Consider the following 17,121-nt stretch of genomic DNA (forward strand, 5'->3'; position numbering starts at 1 on the left):
AGTGTCTGCTTCCTCAGAAAGAATGGGTGGTAGACTGTTTCTTCAACACTTTTGGGAAGAGCTCTGGCGCCGAGACAGCTATAAGTGGACTCCGTTTTAAAAAAGGCTACTGCATGGCTTCTCGTTACAACGCCCTATAGACTTGCGGCTACACCATGGTTATGAGCCTCGCCTACGTTTGCCTTCTCTGTTGTCGTCCTGTAAGATTTACTTAGTGCGAAACCGAGTTCAAACAAGCCAACACATTCTGTAATGATGCAAATAAACCCACTTTAACCCAGAAAGCCGCCCAGGGCCAGCGTTATCGTGACGAGCCTTTGCTGGATGCCGATGATGTAGTGACTGTGGATCCAATAGCACCAATAACAAGAAAAACGAGCTTATCACTGGCAGACTTGCCTTTTTGTCAATCACACAAGGGGACAAAGCGAGTACCGAAGCTATTCAGCCCGTAACGTGGCACTCGCGGACGCTCTGTATGGGTTGGTGCAATCGGCACTAGAGAATATATTTATTACAGCTCGCTTTTCTTTTACAAAGTGGCTGAGCCTCCTATCGCGAAACCCTGCAATATGTGATACAGAGCACGGAGTACACAACGGGCCCTGGTAGGGGTGACTTATGCATGAACCAGGCCAGAAAAAGAGAGAATCAACGAGTTCCGGTGTATATATTTAGTTGGAATCCACCCAATTCCTTATCTCGAGCCGATGTTGGCTTAGGGTAAGGCTGCCGGATTTGCTTCCAAACCTTCTCAGTTGAGCTGAGCGCCTTCGGCCGCTGTGGCAGCCAATTGGCGAGCGCCCCTCGATCTAGGAACATCCATATCCGGCGCTATAACTTTAGCCTCTAGATACCTTTATGGTTCTATGGAACGATTAGGGCTAGGCACTATCAGATCCCTGTCACCCAGCGCAGTAGTCAATTTGACAGCGAGCCTGTGGATCCCTAAGATGACGCAAGTGCCTCAACCCAGGAGTTTTTAACCGACGACATATCCAGCCTTATCCTCGACGAAAGTGCCCAGTGGATGGTGGATACCGCCCAGATCGACAACATGGCTACCAATGTGAACTTTGATATGAAGAGAGTTTGGACTCGGTGGATACGAAACGTTGACCTAGAGACTATTCAAGAACAACGAAAAATAAATATCTGTAAGGAAATATGTACAGGTCGTTGCTGAAACCCATAACACCAAAGTTTGGGCATATCTAAACAGGACCGGAGAAAATATGCGCGCTTCAACACAGGCGTTCCTGACAGCTTTGGTGCTCACATGCACAGAAGTGGCATTGGCTCAGGATGTTTCAGGCACCACGAAGTTTCAATCGTCAAATAAACGAGGTCTCGTCTATATCCCGTCTGACCATCCATCCGACGACCAGATCTGGGTGGCAGATAATTCCGATTTGACGTGGTATTATGACTACAAGGATATACCTGCCGCCGCATACTCAAATCGCACTCAGCAAGAGTTCGAGTTTGTGCCGATGCTTTGGGGATCTGCGAACAGTTCGGGATTTGCTTCGGAGATCAAATCACAGATAGCAACGGGCCGAAATATCACTCATATTTTGACATTCAATGAACCCGATGGAACATCATCAACGGGCGGAAGCGAAATTTCTCCCGCTGATGCCGCCAGTATCTGGATAGATGATATTGAGCCCCTGCGCAATGAAAATGTAAAAATTGGTGCTCCATCAGTGACCGGAAGTCAAAGCGGCCTCACCTGGTTGAGCGAATTTTTCTCGAACTGCACCTCTTTGAAGACGAATTGCACGGTTGACTTCATCCCCTTGCATTGGTACGGAAATTTTCAAGGACTCGCAAGTTATCTTGGACAGGTCGTTGCAACGTATGTATGCACAATCATTAACTTTGAACTAGCGAAGGCTAATATACGGTTCGCAGCTACCCAAACACTTCAATTTGGATAACAGAATATGCTCTTGCACATGCTGATCTAAAGGACACGCAAGCATTCTTCCAAACGTCAGCTGAATACTTTGATCGGCTAGATTATGTTGAAAGATACTCATATTTCGGATCATTCAGATCTTCAATTTCTAACGTGGGACCAAATGCGACAATGTTAACCCAGAACGGCCAGCTCACAGACATTGGGAGTTGGTACCTAGGAGGCGCAGCAACTGGTAATGCTCCGAATTCTTCTTCATCTAGCTCTAGCCCTACCAGTTCTGGTTCCACAGGTGTCGGGTATAAAGTTGACTCGTATCAAGCCATGCTACAAGCGCTGGTTGTGTTTCTTGTCATTTTAGCGTTTGTGTAATAGTCTAGGTCTCTAGCGCTGTTATTCTGTGCTCATGTCTGGTGCAACGATGCCATACACGTGTAATTTTACCGAGGAGTTAGACGTAACAATTCAGTATTTTTTGCCTTTATCGTTATCTTTGAGGCTCTTCAGCACGGACTCAGATCCTGCAGCCCTTTTGAACAAAGCAATGACTAGGCTCCGAGTCACCACACCGGTCATGTCGGCCTGGCCGTGGTAAGGATCATTACACTACGAACGTGTTTCTGTAATCAAAAAGCCGAGACCTGGCGCCATTTTCTGCACATAATAATTTATTGCATGACATCTCTCTTGTCATTCCCGTTGATTGGTCTCTTCGAGCACATGGGCGCTGTACTCGTAGTCTTGTACTCTGCCCCTATCTGCACTCATATTAGCACATACCCACTTTGTGTCAGCCATGTTGGGCCAGCTCAGATAGCGGTAAGCCGAGAATGCACTATGTTATAAACTGCAATCAAGATTGGACTATTGGGTACGGGTACAGCAGGGTTCATTAGCGCTTCCTATTTTTGTTTGGATTTGCCGTTTTGTACTCCGTACTCCGTGTCTGTATTACTTACTGTTCTTGGTCGATAGCCAAACAAAAAAAAAAAAAAAAAAAAAACAGGTAACAACCTAGCTATGCGAGCTCACTAATGTTGTTCATTTTACACCAAAAAAATTCGGCAATCTTGAGCGAGGAGAAATGGTCCAGAAACTCAGATAACACTACTGTAGCTATCATAGACAGCTCGGTCGATATTGGCGTTGATCGCCGCCATGTTAAAATAATGTAACTCCTCGATTTCCGCTGTCAATTTAGGGCTAGAAAAAAAAAAGTCCACACCAGGAGAGCTTCTCTACTGTAGCAACAATGGAGAAATCAACACTAGCTGTTACCACAGAGAAATACCATTCTCGAAGTGAGGAAAATTCTACGCATGAATATCCAATTGATAATCCATTTTCTACTCCCCAGGATCAAAGATCCATTATTTCTGCACAGCAATACTCTATTTTTACAGGTATGGCGTTCATCACTCCGCACTTCCTTCTAGTCTAGAAATCAAATCGAAGTTTACAATTATTCGGTGGCTTCATGCGATTCTTGTTATACTCACGTTGTTTCATTTTGTTTTAGAATCGAAGCCGCTCAGGCAGCGAAAATTCCAATCTGCACGTCTCATAGGCAAATATGAGAAGCCATGGACCTTGAAGAAAGACCCTCGTATGCTGTGGGATAAAATATTCTTTATCGGACTCACGATAGTAGGATTGGGAATTGGTGCATATATCATCTATTCTGGGTGGGCGAGTGTGGAAAATCCCCCAGTGAGTATCTACATGCGCTCTTTTCCTATCTTTTCCAGGATGATTTTGCGATTTTTTTACTTGATTTCGTCCCACAAAATCCAATATTTGTGATTATGAGAACCATGTTTGTCGCGACCAGCCTGGCTTATATGAAAAATTCTAGTATTGTCTCCTATTCGAAGACGATTTCCTCCATGGAATCAACGAAAATGACTGGAACTACGAAATCCAAGTAGGAGGCTACGGCGTCGGTTCATTCGACTGGACCACCAACGATCCCTCAAACGCCTATACTGACGAGAATGGATTGCATATCGTGCCCACAATCACCACCAATGCCACTGACATCACTAATGCACAGTTGTTCAATGGGTACACCTTGAACCTAACACAACAGGGCGTCTGTACTACGAATAATTTAGTCGACTGTGTCCGTGTCAGCAATATCTCCACCGGTGCTATAATCAATCCCGTTAGAAGCGCGCGATTGACAACCAAGGGAAAGCACAATATCACATACGGGAAAATAGAGGTTACAGCCAAATTGCCACGGGGTGATTGGCTATGGCCTGCAATCTGGTGTGTTACACTCCCGACATTCCGATGTGCGGGCCAAACCTTGTTTTGACCTGACATCTCATCTTGCCTGCATGTGGCATTTACTAACATGCATTTCGTAGGATGATGCCCGAAGAAAGTGTTTACGGCGAATGGCCACTTAGCGGAGAAATTGATATTATGGAATCAAAGGGCAATGATGGACGAACGTAAGCAAACTTTCAACAACTCCACCACGAGCGCAGTAAGAAGCTTATTCTAATCGTTCGCACTGGCGATAGATACGATGGTGGACGCAATCTCGTCGGAGGTACTCTTCACTGGGCACCTAATCCAGTTTTGGATGCGTTTTACCGTACAAACGGTGTCAAGTACACGACGCGCGGCGATTACTCGGACAATTATCACACCTATGGAATGGAATGGAGCGATGAGTACATCTATACCTGGGTTGATAGTCGACTTGCAGTAAGTTGTGGCCTATGAAGCTAACAAATTTTTACGATAAAGAGAAGCTGAGACACAAAATTTAGCAATCTATGTATATCCCCTTTGGCAAAAAGTACGGTACAATGTACGAAAGAGGAAACTTCGCTTCCATGAGCGTGAATGGATCTATTCCGGTGAGTCCTCCTTCATTATAGCATATCTAAACAGCGGATCTTTGCTGATGTTGAACCTTCTTGTTAGCTTGACCCTTGGTCTGGCACGAAGCGCTATAATACCCCCTTTGATCAAGCGTTCTACCTTATCCTGAACGTCGCTGTCGGATCTACAAACTCATATTTCCAGTAAGAGCTTCAAATTTAACTCTACAAAAGCTACCGAATGTACTGACAACAGATAAACAGGGATGGATATGGCAGCAAGCCTTGGATCGATAAATCAGCTGACGCCATGGCTCAATTCTACAATGCATCTTCTGCTTGGGAGTCCACTTGGGGTGAAGGCGATACTCGAGGAATGTCGGTCAAGAGTGTGAAGATATTTCAACGCGGCGAATGCAAGTCTAGCTAGTTGCTTGTCATTTACTATATCCATGGGTCTTGGTTTCTGTACTTGCTTGTCTTTTGTTTGATATGTAGCTAATTTTCAGGGCGAATCGGCATTGTCTTGGGCACGTTTAGGTATTGAGTTGTTTTAACTTCCATTTCTATTAGATTTAATGATATTAAGTTCGACTCTTGCTTGCAATCTAGTTTAGTATTGCATTCTTGTGTCGCTTTACCATAAAACTAGTTAATTCACAATTATGAAAGTGTGTCAATTAACACATATATACCCTGAAAATTTACATAACATCCGGTGAAATAATTCCAAAACAAAGTAAAGAAACTCCCAGCTTCCTAAACAACATCATTTTCCACATGAGTGGCAGCGACCTTGTCTTCGTTGAACTGGCTCTTTTCGAAGTTTTGATGAGTGAATTCAGTTTATTGGCCGCCTCTTAGCTTTTTATTCCCGACGTAAAACGGAGCCCATCGTTAGGGACTCGAACAAATGGCATGACTGAACAGGAGTAGAACTTACGATCAACTTTAGTGTATTTGAAGTTTCGGGCCGGAATTTGATTCTCAAATAGAATATCAATCTCGCCAAAGGTACGATCTTTGGTCTCTGGAAGTCGGAACCAGCACCATATGTTGCATAACAGATTGGTACCGGCATAGAAAAGACCTGCTTTGGCACCCCAATTCCATGCTAAGTAAGAGGAAAATATGTCAACGTAAGAAACAAAATCTATGCTCGAGAAAAAGAAACTACTAACCTGACGCTTGGATCATGCGTGGCGTCACAGAATTACTAAATATTTGCGTGACGTTATACACGAATCGTCCAATGACAATTGTCTTATACCTTAACCTTCCTGAAGGAGTTTCAGCCACTATTGGATAACAGACAGGTCCTACTGTAATCATGTTGCAGAGAGTAGACACGACCAAGAGACCACCAATAGCCACATTAGAGTGTGTGCTATGCGAGAATCCAAGACCGCCGATTGCAACGAGGCGAAAGAACATAAATGTAAGCCCTCCCATATAGATTGTTGCTCATCCAAGATGAGGGAACAGGAACCAACAAATTATTCCGCCGATTATATAGCATGTCGAAAGCGAGATGTTCAAGTCAAAGGCCTGTATTTCAGAAAAGCCTGCTGCTTCGAGAAAGGTGACTGAGTAGCCGAGGATAGCATTACCATAGAGAATTTGCGCAGCCCAGACCACGCAGTTCTGCAGAAAGAACACCATTAGCAAATGCACTTATCAAGTCTAAAGATGGCCAGAAATGCCTCACAATCTCTGTTCGCCGCCAATTGACTCCTTGAAAGCACTCAAAAAAGCTCGCATCTCCACTTTCTTCCATCTCAAGCTGGGTAGTATGGCGAATATATGCAAGAGTAGCTTCGACTTCTTTCTCTTTCTGGGGTGAGTCCTCACGAAGTCGCATTAGGCTCTTTCGAGCGAGATCAAGTTTCCCTCGTCGAACCGCATTCCATGGAGACTCGGGTGCAAAATAGGCTGCAATCAATGGGGGGACCGGCCAAACCCATTGAATAGCAAAAGGTAGTCTCCAACCAAGATCACCTTGGATCCCAGTTACTGCACGAACGACACCAGAGGATAGTAATATTCCAGCACCCCAGCACATACAGATATAGGCGGTTACATATGGCCTCAGCACCGTCAGAACGACTTCAGACGCATAACCAGTCGACAGAGTCTATAGACTAGATTATTAGCATCTCTTCAGCAGGGCATAGAATATGGATTGGAAGAACGTCAAAAGAGAAAAGAAATTGCACAGATTGTACCTGGAAAACTCCCCATGACAGACCGCACATAGCTTCTCCAAATGCTAGAACAGATAGTGACGGTGCGAAGAATGGTATGAAGATCATCACGGCCATCCACGCCATGAAGAACATCATCGTTGGTCGGCAGCCAAATTTATCTTGGGCGTATGCATTGAATAAGAGGCCGAACAGCTGGCCGACTGTGGACGAATTACTCAAACCTGATTGCCACTCAGCTGAGATGGTATAGGCGTTGGTATCAGGGTTATGCGTTCCAAAACGCCTTTGGAATTGGGTTTGACTGTAGAATGATGTGATCTGTACACAATGGTATTAGTATTATATTCCGTCTAGGCTACTTCCAAATATGAATAGAGGACTGATGATGACAGCAGTTTACCATAACAACATCGTATCCCTCCATAATGAGACTGGTCGAGAGGAACATGGCCCAATGTGACGGTTGGACTTTGTATGGCTTCGTGCCTGGCTTTGTGGAAGTTCCCGTCATGTCAATGAGTTCTGCGGGATGCGCCCTTTATCTCTGTATCTAGATATTCACTAAGGAAGGAGATGTCCGGGATATTCCAAGCTAGGGATGACGTATGGCAGTTCTTTATAAGAAGCCAGATCCCCAGCTTGATTCCTGATCTCTCTTTACTCCTTCCTCATGCTTAGTTTTCTCGTCGTACAGCTACCCAATAGAATATTGGCTTGAGCACCTTCACACCCAAAAGACAGTCTTAGGATATTTAACCAACGCTTGACGAACAGTCAATTTGCGATCAGCAACATCACTCTCTTGTGCATGAAGAATGAGTTCCACAGACTCGGGGACATCCAAAGGGAAATTTCTCAATTCTCGGTCCGTGAGACCGACCGTTTTATCACCCATGCTGACGGTTGGCTTAGGTTCAAACGGTGTTTGTGTCACTGAATAGTTGTGTTAATGAGGTAAGCGTATTGATTCTGAGGAGTCGAACGAGCAATATAGCTTCTCCATTGCAGCACTAATGAAATATGGGTGGAGAGTCTTTAAATAACTGAGCTCTTGATCACGCTGTTTGATCACTCCGCCGGAGAATGATGAAGGTTTGGATAATTATACCCAGTCCATACCCCAGCTAATTGATACAACCAATAGTCAACCTCGGAAGCCAGGACCATTCGAGGGGAGGAACTCCGGCGGGGGTGGACAATTACCCGATTCGGCACTCCAGGAGTCTGTCTTTAAGCACGTGAACATGTCGATCGTTGAGTAAGTGACTTTAACAAACTCAGATGGAGAGTTCGGATCAGATAATCCAAAACTAGGTTCATGTGAATTATTCGTTGGGCATATAAATTTGATTAGGGTTACGGTCAGCGTTCAATTGGCTGTATCCGACGGGATGTGTGAAGGAAGCCGGCGAAGGGGTTAGGGTTAGGGTTTCAAATTCAACAACCACAGTATTTCGTGATCATCCATTATTTCAATAAGCATCATTCATTTCATGCAGTACTGGATAGGAAACGTTTATCAACTGCCCTCCCATGACCACAACATCATCATTCCTAGCAAAATGGTGTGATCACCGAATCCGCGCTAAGAAATCTGACTGATAACCGCTTGTGAAATGTGACAATGCGGGGGACATGTACGACTTCCCCTCTTCATCGTCTTTTCACTGTCTGTGGCCCTTTAAATATATCTCTTTCTATCAATTTATCTGCAACAGCTCCGCCTAATAATGGCGACGACATTCGATGAGAAAATCCCATATGAGAAGAATGGGCTACAACTGTATGGGCTGTTTAAGCGGGGCGACCAAGATCGTGCTCTCCCGTTAGTCGTGCTGATTCACGGCAGCGGTGCAACTGCTGCCTACTTTGACAATTCAGCTGTCTCGTACGCTCTCCTTTGTCGAGATCCTTTCTCGAAAAACACTTCTACTGTGGGCAATTGAATCTAACCATCGCAAAGAGTAGCACAAAGCTTTCACAGCCTCGGTCATGACGTTCTCAACATCTCTCGGCCCGGCTACGCTGGTAATGCAATTCCCACCTCAGAGAAACCCATCAGCGATGCGATTCCCGTGTTCATCGACTTCATCGAGCAAGTATATAATGAAAAGTCCTCGGCGAAAAAAGGGAATGGCGGTATCGTGTTGTTCGGCCACTCTCTCGGTGGCGCCTACTCATTGTTGATTGCTGCTGAACCTCAAGGCCGGCTACCACTGCTCGGTGTTAGCACATTAGGCTGCGCCCCTGTGCCGAACGGGAAGATATTGCTTTCTAATCACGACCCAGACCCATCCAATCCTCGATTTATTGTCGAGACCAGCCCCGAGAATATCCGGAAGTTTATGGGTGAGGTAGAATGGCTGAATATAGAGGCTTTGGAGCCACAGCTTGTGGCACAGGTGTTTGAGCCAGGTGAGATATCAATTCGTTCTTACTGCTGATGTTAAACAACTGATAGCAAGTTTGCACAATAGGTATCAAGTCGGAAATCCGAGAGTTTTCGTCTGACGAGTTTTACGATTATTTGGTCAACAAAGCCTACCCTGCTATCAAACTCCCGGTTCAGTACCTCTGCGCCGAAGCAGAGATCGTATGGGACAACGAGAAAGAAGCTCGCCCCATCTTCGATCACCTCGTTTCTAAATTCACGGGTGCTCCCGAAGTTGATTCGGCAATCCTGCCCCGGGGTGGTCACAATTACGAGTTTTCGCTGAATTATGGTATTCTATCGGACAAGAGAAAGACATTTCTCGAGAAGTTGGTACGTCTCGGTAAGCATGGATGTGCTTGATGGGCGAAATTTTAGCTGATTTATCGCGAATTATTGCAGACAAATAAGAATTCCACTTTATCTACGAATGGTATTGGGAAGGACAATGTAGCTAAAGAAGGCGTGTTTACGTCTGTTCCAATACTGGACTACGCGGAAACTGCATCGCCATCGACTAGACCTGCATTTTTGAAGGCACTAAAAGCCGCCATTGTCAATGTTGGTTTCTTCTATTTGAAGAATACCGGGGTGCCAGATAAAGTGCTGAGTGATTTTACAGAACAATCAATTGCATTATTTAACTTGCCGTTGGAGAAGAAGCTGGAAATAGAGATGGTAAACAGCAAACATTTCCTTGGCTACGCGCGCTTGGGACAAGAAGTTACTGCATTGAAGAACGATTATCGAGAACAATTCGACGTACGTTTACCAAACCCCATCCCTCTATTTTGGCTAATGGGTGTATATGTAGTTTGCAACTGAGCTTCCTGCTCCCGGTCCTCAGGAGCCACTGTACCGCAACCTCCGAGGACCTAACCAGGTATGATAGTCTGAAATCTCTTCACCGTTACACGATCTGACGGATGCAGTGGCCCGATTCGCAAGCCTTGCCCAACTTCCGTGTTGCTATAGAAAACTACATGGACCATATAGATAAGCTTGCTGATTCGTTCAAGTGGCTTGTTGCCGAAGCACTGGATTTACCACCATCGGCTTTCGAACAGTTCTTTGACCATCCTCAACAGAACAAACTGAAACTGATAAAGTATCCGGAACCAGTAGACAGCAAGCCAAACGAGGATACTCAAGGAGTTGGTCCCCACAAGGATTCCTGTTTCTTGACTTTCCTCATGCAAGGCACGCCTCATACTGGCCTTGAGGTACAAAATAAAGCCGGAACATGGTTGCCAGTGAAACCCATTCCTGGAACTTTGGTGATCAATATCGGTCGTGCGCTCGAAGCTATCACCGGTGGTGTATGCACAGCGACGACACATCGCGTGAATCTCCGTATGGAGAATTACAAGGATGCCCAGGGTAATTCATTGGGTCCGCGATACTCATTTGCAATTTTCCAGGGCGTGAGTCTCGATTTGGGTGTCGAGAAGATCAATATCAGCATCCCGGAGCATATCAAAGACCTTGTCAAGGACGATAAAGTCCGATCCGATGCTGAAGCGACGTTCAATCAGATGTTTAATGGCAACATCGGTGAAGGCACACTGATTGCACGTATCACCAGCCATCAAGATGTAGCGCAACGATGGTATCCCGATTTGCTGGCTCAAGCGTTACAAGCGCAGAAGGACAAGTATCAATGATCAGTGAATACAATATTTCTCTTGTATGCAATTATAGAAACGTTTCTGGTATGCAATATAAATCAACGCTTTCACGGCGACAGCAATTACAATATGCGGCAAGGGATATCTCGTAAAACAATAAACAAAATATGACATGTCCAAACGAAGCGAAAAACAAATGCAAGCGTCATACCATGTCATGGCCTTTCTTGAAGAAAAACTCTACTCTCTTCTCCTTCGCCGGCGTTAACACGGGCGTCAACAACGCCGCAACCGACTTCAAACCGCCAGTTGCATTACTTTTGGCTTTCCGGCGCTTACAACAGCACTTCCAAACCACCAACCCGGTAAGCAGCGAAAGACTTGCCGTCACTGCAACTGTAATGCGAATAACTTTTGCCGCATTCTCCCCGATCCAATGGAATATCGAAAAATCCCAGTCTTCCCACGTCAATCCTGCACCTTCGTTCCAAAACACCCACGGCTCAGCGCCGCGTCGACTCTCCATAACAACGCGGTATAGTTGATTTTTGTTGGTTGTGTCTGTATGAATTTGGTCTGCGCCTTCGCCTGCAGAATGGACCAGATTCCAGTTCCTTCTGTTCACACTATCGTGATACTTCTCCCACATCGATGTGAAAAACCATCGCCCAGAATTATAGCTGACTGCGAGGTAAGGGAATGGGTAGTAAAATAGATTGTAGGCCCATATATTGTTGGTAAGGTATTCGTAAAAGGGGTGATGCGGTGCCGCGCCTAGGATGTTGATGAAGAGGGGGCCTTCGCCACCGTCGGTCACGAAGGCTGGGTAGTAGCGGAGTGGTTCGAGGGACTCGAGGCAGCCCTGTTTTCTCTGTTAGATTGCTGACGTATAGATTGATAAGAGCTGATGAGATATAAGGTTACGTTGTCCATATCGATATAGATCCCGCCATAATGCCTCATGATAAAGTATTTCAGAGCATCCACACGCTGGACAGGATGTCGATAGCTATCGTAAATAGGCAAAAACCAGGAGTATTCCCTTTGCAGAAACTCCCTTGATTCTGCCGAGCTCCATAGCTTATACTCCCATCCCGGATTGCGATTAATACAACTATCCCTCAACCTCATCCACTGCGCTGTATGCGGCACATTTCCTCCCTGCCCCGACCAATCGTGATATATTTGGTGGATCTTGCGCGGTATCAGGGGATCGTGTGTTTCATCTATTGTGTGGTTATAATATGCGGTTCTTATGCCCGACTGGCTCAATGCGATGCCTGAGTGTGGACTGGAAAAGATGCGGATGAATCCGAGTGTATTCGAGATTAAGAAGTATAGTGTGCAGAAGAGTGTGAGGAGGCCGGCCAACGGTCTAACGCGAATGCGGCTCATTCTGTTCGGATGGCGTGTATTATATATAGTTCGAGGTGTTCGTCACAACATGGATGATTATGCGCTTATCAACTGTTGTTGGGTATCTCAACCACCCGGCGGTCATTGGTACGCAAGGAAGAGACCCGACGATTCAACGAGTAGCACACCGACTAAAATCATTCTTTGTAAGTTAGTTCTCTTTGATATGATGTTTTTTGATTGGACTCACTCGGTCAGTTTCATTGTAGTATTACGTCCCGTACGGTCTCTATGTATATCGTCCGACTGTTGAATTTCTCCCTCCACGTTATGCTGTGCCAAGAAATGACATCGAGGAGACCGGCTCCAAATAAGCAGTAACTAATGTGCTAAGATGCGCTATTTATAGGGTCGAGTTTGATCTATCGTAATCGTCACTTCCGGGTCGTCACCCAGGTGAAAAATAGGCTGTAACGCTCTCAAACCCAACAAAGGAATGACCAAATCTAGTTTAAAGGTAAGAAAATAAACGAAAATGAGGGGCAACCACCAAGAATCAAGAATCGAGCAAGGAAAGAGAAAAGTACCACCGAATAATGACGATCTGATGTAATATTGTGTAGTTTTCTTCCCCCCCCTTTTTCTAACCGTGGCCAACACGCTTTTTCTCATCATGACCCACGTCATTTGTCCATTCTGTTCCGCCCCTTGACCGTTCTTTTTTTTTTGTGGGCCATAAGCTCTAAAATGATATGCATGGGTACAAGTGGACTTGAAGCTTCAACTAGGGGGCGACCACGCGGAGTAGAAATGCAAAGGAAGCGGCTGAGCTGAAAGAAAGCTCTCTAATTGGATCTGCCATGCGAGACGATAATGTCAATCCGTACAGAACTAGTGTCAATTCGTGGATCTAATTAAGCGTCTACTCCACATGGAATCGCCCGCCGCCGTTCGCCCATAAAATCGGGCGAATTATTGCCTCCTCCGGTGCCTTTGCGTTTGCGCATTGATCCATGGCCAAGAGAAGTCTGTGCTTGGCTTTGCGGCACAATATAACAGTTTGAGAGAAAGTGGCCATATAACTAGATAACACGGTAGCACCACGTCTCGCATTTTTAATATACTCTGCAGTTCCTCCGTAGCGCGTCATGTGGGTAATACGGGATTCAAGCCTTTCAAGGAGGGTTACACTACGGAGGCTCCGTGAGGAACAGAGCAGCATCCTTGCTCTGTACGTAGCTTAACTAGTTAAACTAAGTTAGTTAGTCAAGGGCTAAGGCGTTGCGCTAAGCATCCTGACGCTCCCAGCCGCGTTGCGGGTGCCTGAGAGGCAACGAAAACACCGGTCGTTTGCTAGTGCCTCTGATGCGATGTTTGTAGATTTGAGCGATTCGTTAATTTATTCAATTACTGACCGATTTTTAATTTCAGTTGATTGCTGAGTAAATGAAGTGTTTATGGGCAGCGCCTGAGGATGATAACGACCACAAAAATTGCCAAAAGTAGAAATGGCTTTCCCGATTTGGCAATTTGCGAATTCAGGCGGCCACCGCTTCAAAAGAGGAGATACATTCCCTGTGTAGGGAGACAGGAAGTCAAACAGCCTCTTTGTCCAAAGGCAATAAATGTCTATGAAAACTTTGTCGTCGGCCTCTCATTCAGAACACCATCAACTCGCACATCTACCTTTTCATCGTAAAACGCAATATGCCCCTCGATGCCTGCACTTTCTATCTTCGGCGTCTTGTACCACCATGCCAGACCTGGTTTGCGGTCGCCATTGGGTAGATTGACTACATAGTAACTCGCATCACCCTGCACCCTCGCATTAGCATGTCCAACAACAAGTCGAGGAAGTGCTAACACTCACTTTGTACGGACAGTGACTCGTCCTCTCCACATCATCCTCCAACAAATCCAATCTCACATCAGTATGCGGAATATAGATTCTCACCGGCAACCCCGTCTCATACAACAATTTTGGACGAGAGGTACTAGCTACTTCAACCCCATCAATTTCTATCTGCACTTTCTTTGACGACTGCAAGACAATAATCCGTTTGTATGGGTCTTTGGGGTGGCCGAATATGCGTTCATCTTCTTCGAACCATGCATCTACTTTATTGGACTCGATTTTGAGGTAGTCTTTCAAGTCGCCTGACTTGAATAGTTTTACAGCGGATGGCGATGTTTTCCCGTTGATGGTCAAATCGTATGTATCGGCGTCTTCGCCGGGTTGTTTGTTGGTGAGATATTCGGGCCGGATGGCGGATGATTGAAAGTAGTATACTGGAAAGTATGGATGTTCCCATCTGAATCCAGCATGGCGTAAGTATGAATTTCATTTCACATAAACGTAGGGAATAGCTTACACAAGTTTAGGAACATTCGCGTCAACAACAAACTGTCCGTTGAAGAGTACGCGGACTCTCCGCCACACGTCTTCGGAGTAGCCTGCCGGAGGGAATGGAATTGGCATTTTGTAATTCTATCTCGAATAAAAAGTATTTTCTGGTGAGCTTGTAAGATTGAGATTATTCCTAGATTTTCCGTCGATGTTTGGTTGTTAACTTAGCTATTCCAACGTGATGATTAATCCTCAAATCTCAAAACAACTATGTAATGCGGGGTATGGCGTCATATATCGACATCAATCGATATTGATTGGTAATACGCCAGCTTGTGTAACGTGAAAGCCAACGGTTATTTATTGTTTTCAAAATTTCAGGCAAGCGCTACATGTTGTTTTCGTCTATGAATATAATCCAAGACGATCTGTGGACCGTTGCAAGCTTGGAGGAATCATACCCATCTTGTTTAATTGTTGAAGATACTTAATGAACTATGCAGCCCGGAAAGCCGATCTTAACAATTCCTCAGCATACTCTCTAATGAAGTCACTGGAGAAAGTTAACTAGAGGCGCATTGTTTGAGGTCATCATGATAGACTTTGCCTCCACCTCCGAGTTGCCAAATCGCCAGGTGAGACGAATGATACGTCAAACAAATCAATATGTCGACGACCTACCTATCTATATATGCATGTCATTGCCCTCCTCTACAACGACAATGCCACACTGCGCCCATGGAAGCCACACAACTTCTCCCGAGTCGGCCAAAGCGTAATCTACAACGGAACCTGCTACCTTGCAGACCGCGGCAGCGCTTTAATTCATGTCATTGACCTTGGAAACCGCCATCACCAGACGACCATCAAAGGGTTCTGCGGCAAACCCCCAAAGCAAGAAAGTACGACAACATCTACTACCACCGCTGCTGCCGCTGCTACAAGTGCTTCTTCTACCTCACAGCTAGCCAATACTCAGTCACCACCTGAACTACGGGACATATTAGCAACGGTCGGACCTATGGCATGATTCTCCTTCCCGAACGAAACGAATTATAGGTTGCCGATGCAAATAGTACGGTGAGAGTAATCGACATCAAACACAAGAAGAAGAAGGTAGTACCGTACTGACTGGCGGAAAGCTCCAGAGAAATTGGCATACAGCCCACGCTCGGGTCTGGTGATGGTCACAAACCCCCTTGAACACCCTGAAAACTGGTACTTCGTGTCGAATTACCCCATGCCACCGGCACTCTGCAACGACCAGCCTGGGACTCTGCTATGGTCAAGTTTCAGGTATCCATACGAGCAACCGAGGCGAATCCCGGCGGCGAGATCGACGAGATAGATCCCTTGAGACCTTCAAAATAACAAACGTTATCATCATAGACAGCTGCCATCCAATTGCAATAGCCTTCGGACCAGACCAAAACCTTTTCATGGGATGCGGTCATTACCAGATCCCGACGTATGGATACGGATACGGTGTTGTGCTGGACATGGCATCCAACGGCGAGATGGTTGGAAATGTTAGCGTCGTGTCGGGGCCTGAGCAGGTGATCCATGAGCCTTCTTTGAACTTATATTATTGCTGCTGCGTATCGAGGCTTGGCCATCACACGCGGTGAGATAGGGGCTGGAGAAAAGAATTATACCCCGAACTCGCAGGTAGCAATTGTAAATGCCAAAACAATAAATTGATCCAATCCATACAGCCGGGCAACACTACTACCCATACGGTGGCGGTGAATCCAAAGAGGAAGAAGATGATTACGCCTATGAAGGAAGGAACTGCGGTATATAGTATTGAGAGTGATCCGACGCTCTCAATTCGAGGCCAGAATTGTTAGATTTCCCGGTAACGGCGACGGGGAGGACATCTGTTTCTTCGGCGTCAATGTCGCGGTTGTCTTTTGGGTTTTTGATAGCGTTGTTCGTGTTCTTGTGATTGTATATAATACTAGAAAAGCAGGAAATGTATCATAGAATTTCATTCAATGAGTCAGTATCACTTAGAGGCTTCTAGGGGCCCCATGCCGCAACAGCGAGTTTGATCCATGTGACCTGACAAAGTTACAGACAATCACAAAAATTAGAGTTACATGGTGAAGTAGGACACAAGGATATGCTGCAAGGTAACTTAGTCAATACGTCTTAAGGCATCTGCAGCTCTTGAAAACTACCTAGGTCCAAGGCGCATACCATACCTATAGCCCAATCCAACCTTGGAACCTTGAAGAATCCATAACTGATAGCAGCCCGGAAGAAACCCAATCTCAACATCTCACATTCCTCTGCGCGGAACAATCTCGGTCGTATGCAATGCTAATTCTAAATCTGCCATTGTCAGTCCCGCTCTAGCCAGGGAACTGGTCACCAACTTCCGCACGC

At 45.6% G+C, this 17,121-nt stretch overlaps 7 protein-coding genes across 7 annotated transcripts; 4 read left to right on the plus strand and 3 right to left on the minus strand.

The window, feature by feature from the left end:
* Nucleotides 1–1,235: 1,235 nt before the first annotated feature.
* EYB26_003710 (uncharacterized protein) lies at nt 1,236–2,296 on the plus strand (the record flags this gene model as incomplete). Its single annotated transcript, XM_054263004.1, has 2 exons — nt 1,236–1,861; nt 1,918–2,296. 2 exons carry the CDS (start codon nt 1,236–1,238, stop codon nt 2,294–2,296), a joined length of 1,005 nt encoding a protein of 334 aa, XP_054118979.1.
* Nucleotides 2,297–3,176: 880 nt separating this feature from the next.
* On the plus strand, nt 3,177–5,191 carry EYB26_003711 (uncharacterized protein; the record flags this gene model as incomplete). Its single annotated transcript, XM_054263005.1, has 8 exons — nt 3,177–3,327; nt 3,444–3,634; nt 3,780–4,195; nt 4,297–4,383; nt 4,456–4,642; nt 4,708–4,797; nt 4,865–4,965; nt 5,026–5,191. 8 exons carry the CDS (start codon nt 3,177–3,179, stop codon nt 5,189–5,191), a joined length of 1,389 nt encoding a protein of 462 aa, XP_054118980.1.
* Nucleotides 5,192–5,602: 411 nt separating this feature from the next.
* Nucleotides 5,603–7,479, minus strand: EYB26_003712 (uncharacterized protein; the record flags this gene model as incomplete). The annotated part of the gene is made up of 7 exons (XM_054263006.1): nt 5,603–5,625; nt 5,705–5,875; nt 5,943–6,206; nt 6,255–6,405; nt 6,470–6,895; nt 6,987–7,286; nt 7,369–7,479. The coding sequence occupies 7 exons, from the start codon at nt 7,477–7,479 to the stop codon at nt 5,603–5,605; spliced, it is 1,446 nt and encodes a 481-aa protein (XP_054118981.1).
* A 1,219-nt stretch (nt 7,480–8,698) lies between these two features.
* EYB26_003713 (uncharacterized protein) lies at nt 8,699–11,063 on the plus strand (the record flags this gene model as incomplete). The annotated part of the gene is made up of 6 exons (XM_054263007.1): nt 8,699–8,856; nt 8,932–9,383; nt 9,446–9,732; nt 9,802–10,161; nt 10,214–10,282; nt 10,332–11,063. 6 exons carry the CDS (start codon nt 8,699–8,701, stop codon nt 11,061–11,063), a joined length of 2,058 nt encoding a protein of 685 aa, XP_054118982.1.
* A 169-nt stretch (nt 11,064–11,232) lies between these two features.
* EYB26_003714 (uncharacterized protein) lies at nt 11,233–12,422 on the minus strand (the record flags this gene model as incomplete). The annotated part of the gene is made up of 2 exons (XM_054263008.1): nt 11,233–11,889; nt 11,952–12,422. The coding sequence occupies 2 exons, from the start codon at nt 12,420–12,422 to the stop codon at nt 11,233–11,235; spliced, it is 1,128 nt and encodes a 375-aa protein (XP_054118983.1).
* A 1,590-nt stretch (nt 12,423–14,012) lies between these two features.
* Nucleotides 14,013–14,862, minus strand: EYB26_003715 (uncharacterized protein; the record flags this gene model as incomplete). Its single annotated transcript, XM_054263009.1, has 3 exons — nt 14,013–14,198; nt 14,254–14,695; nt 14,756–14,862. 3 exons carry the CDS (start codon nt 14,860–14,862, stop codon nt 14,013–14,015), a joined length of 735 nt encoding a protein of 244 aa, XP_054118984.1.
* A 559-nt stretch (nt 14,863–15,421) lies between these two features.
* Nucleotides 15,422–15,760, plus strand: EYB26_003716 (uncharacterized protein; the record flags this gene model as incomplete). The annotated part of the gene is made up of 1 exon (XM_054263010.1): nt 15,422–15,760. The coding sequence occupies one exon, from the start codon at nt 15,422–15,424 to the stop codon at nt 15,758–15,760; it is 339 nt and encodes a 112-aa protein (XP_054118985.1).
* Nucleotides 15,761–17,121: the final 1,361 nt, after the last annotated feature.

Source organism: Talaromyces marneffei, chromosome 2, assembly GCF_009556855.1.
Source record: "Talaromyces marneffei chromosome 2, complete sequence".
In the NCBI taxonomy this organism is placed as follows: Eukaryota; Fungi; Ascomycota; class Eurotiomycetes; order Eurotiales; family Trichocomaceae; genus Talaromyces; species Talaromyces marneffei.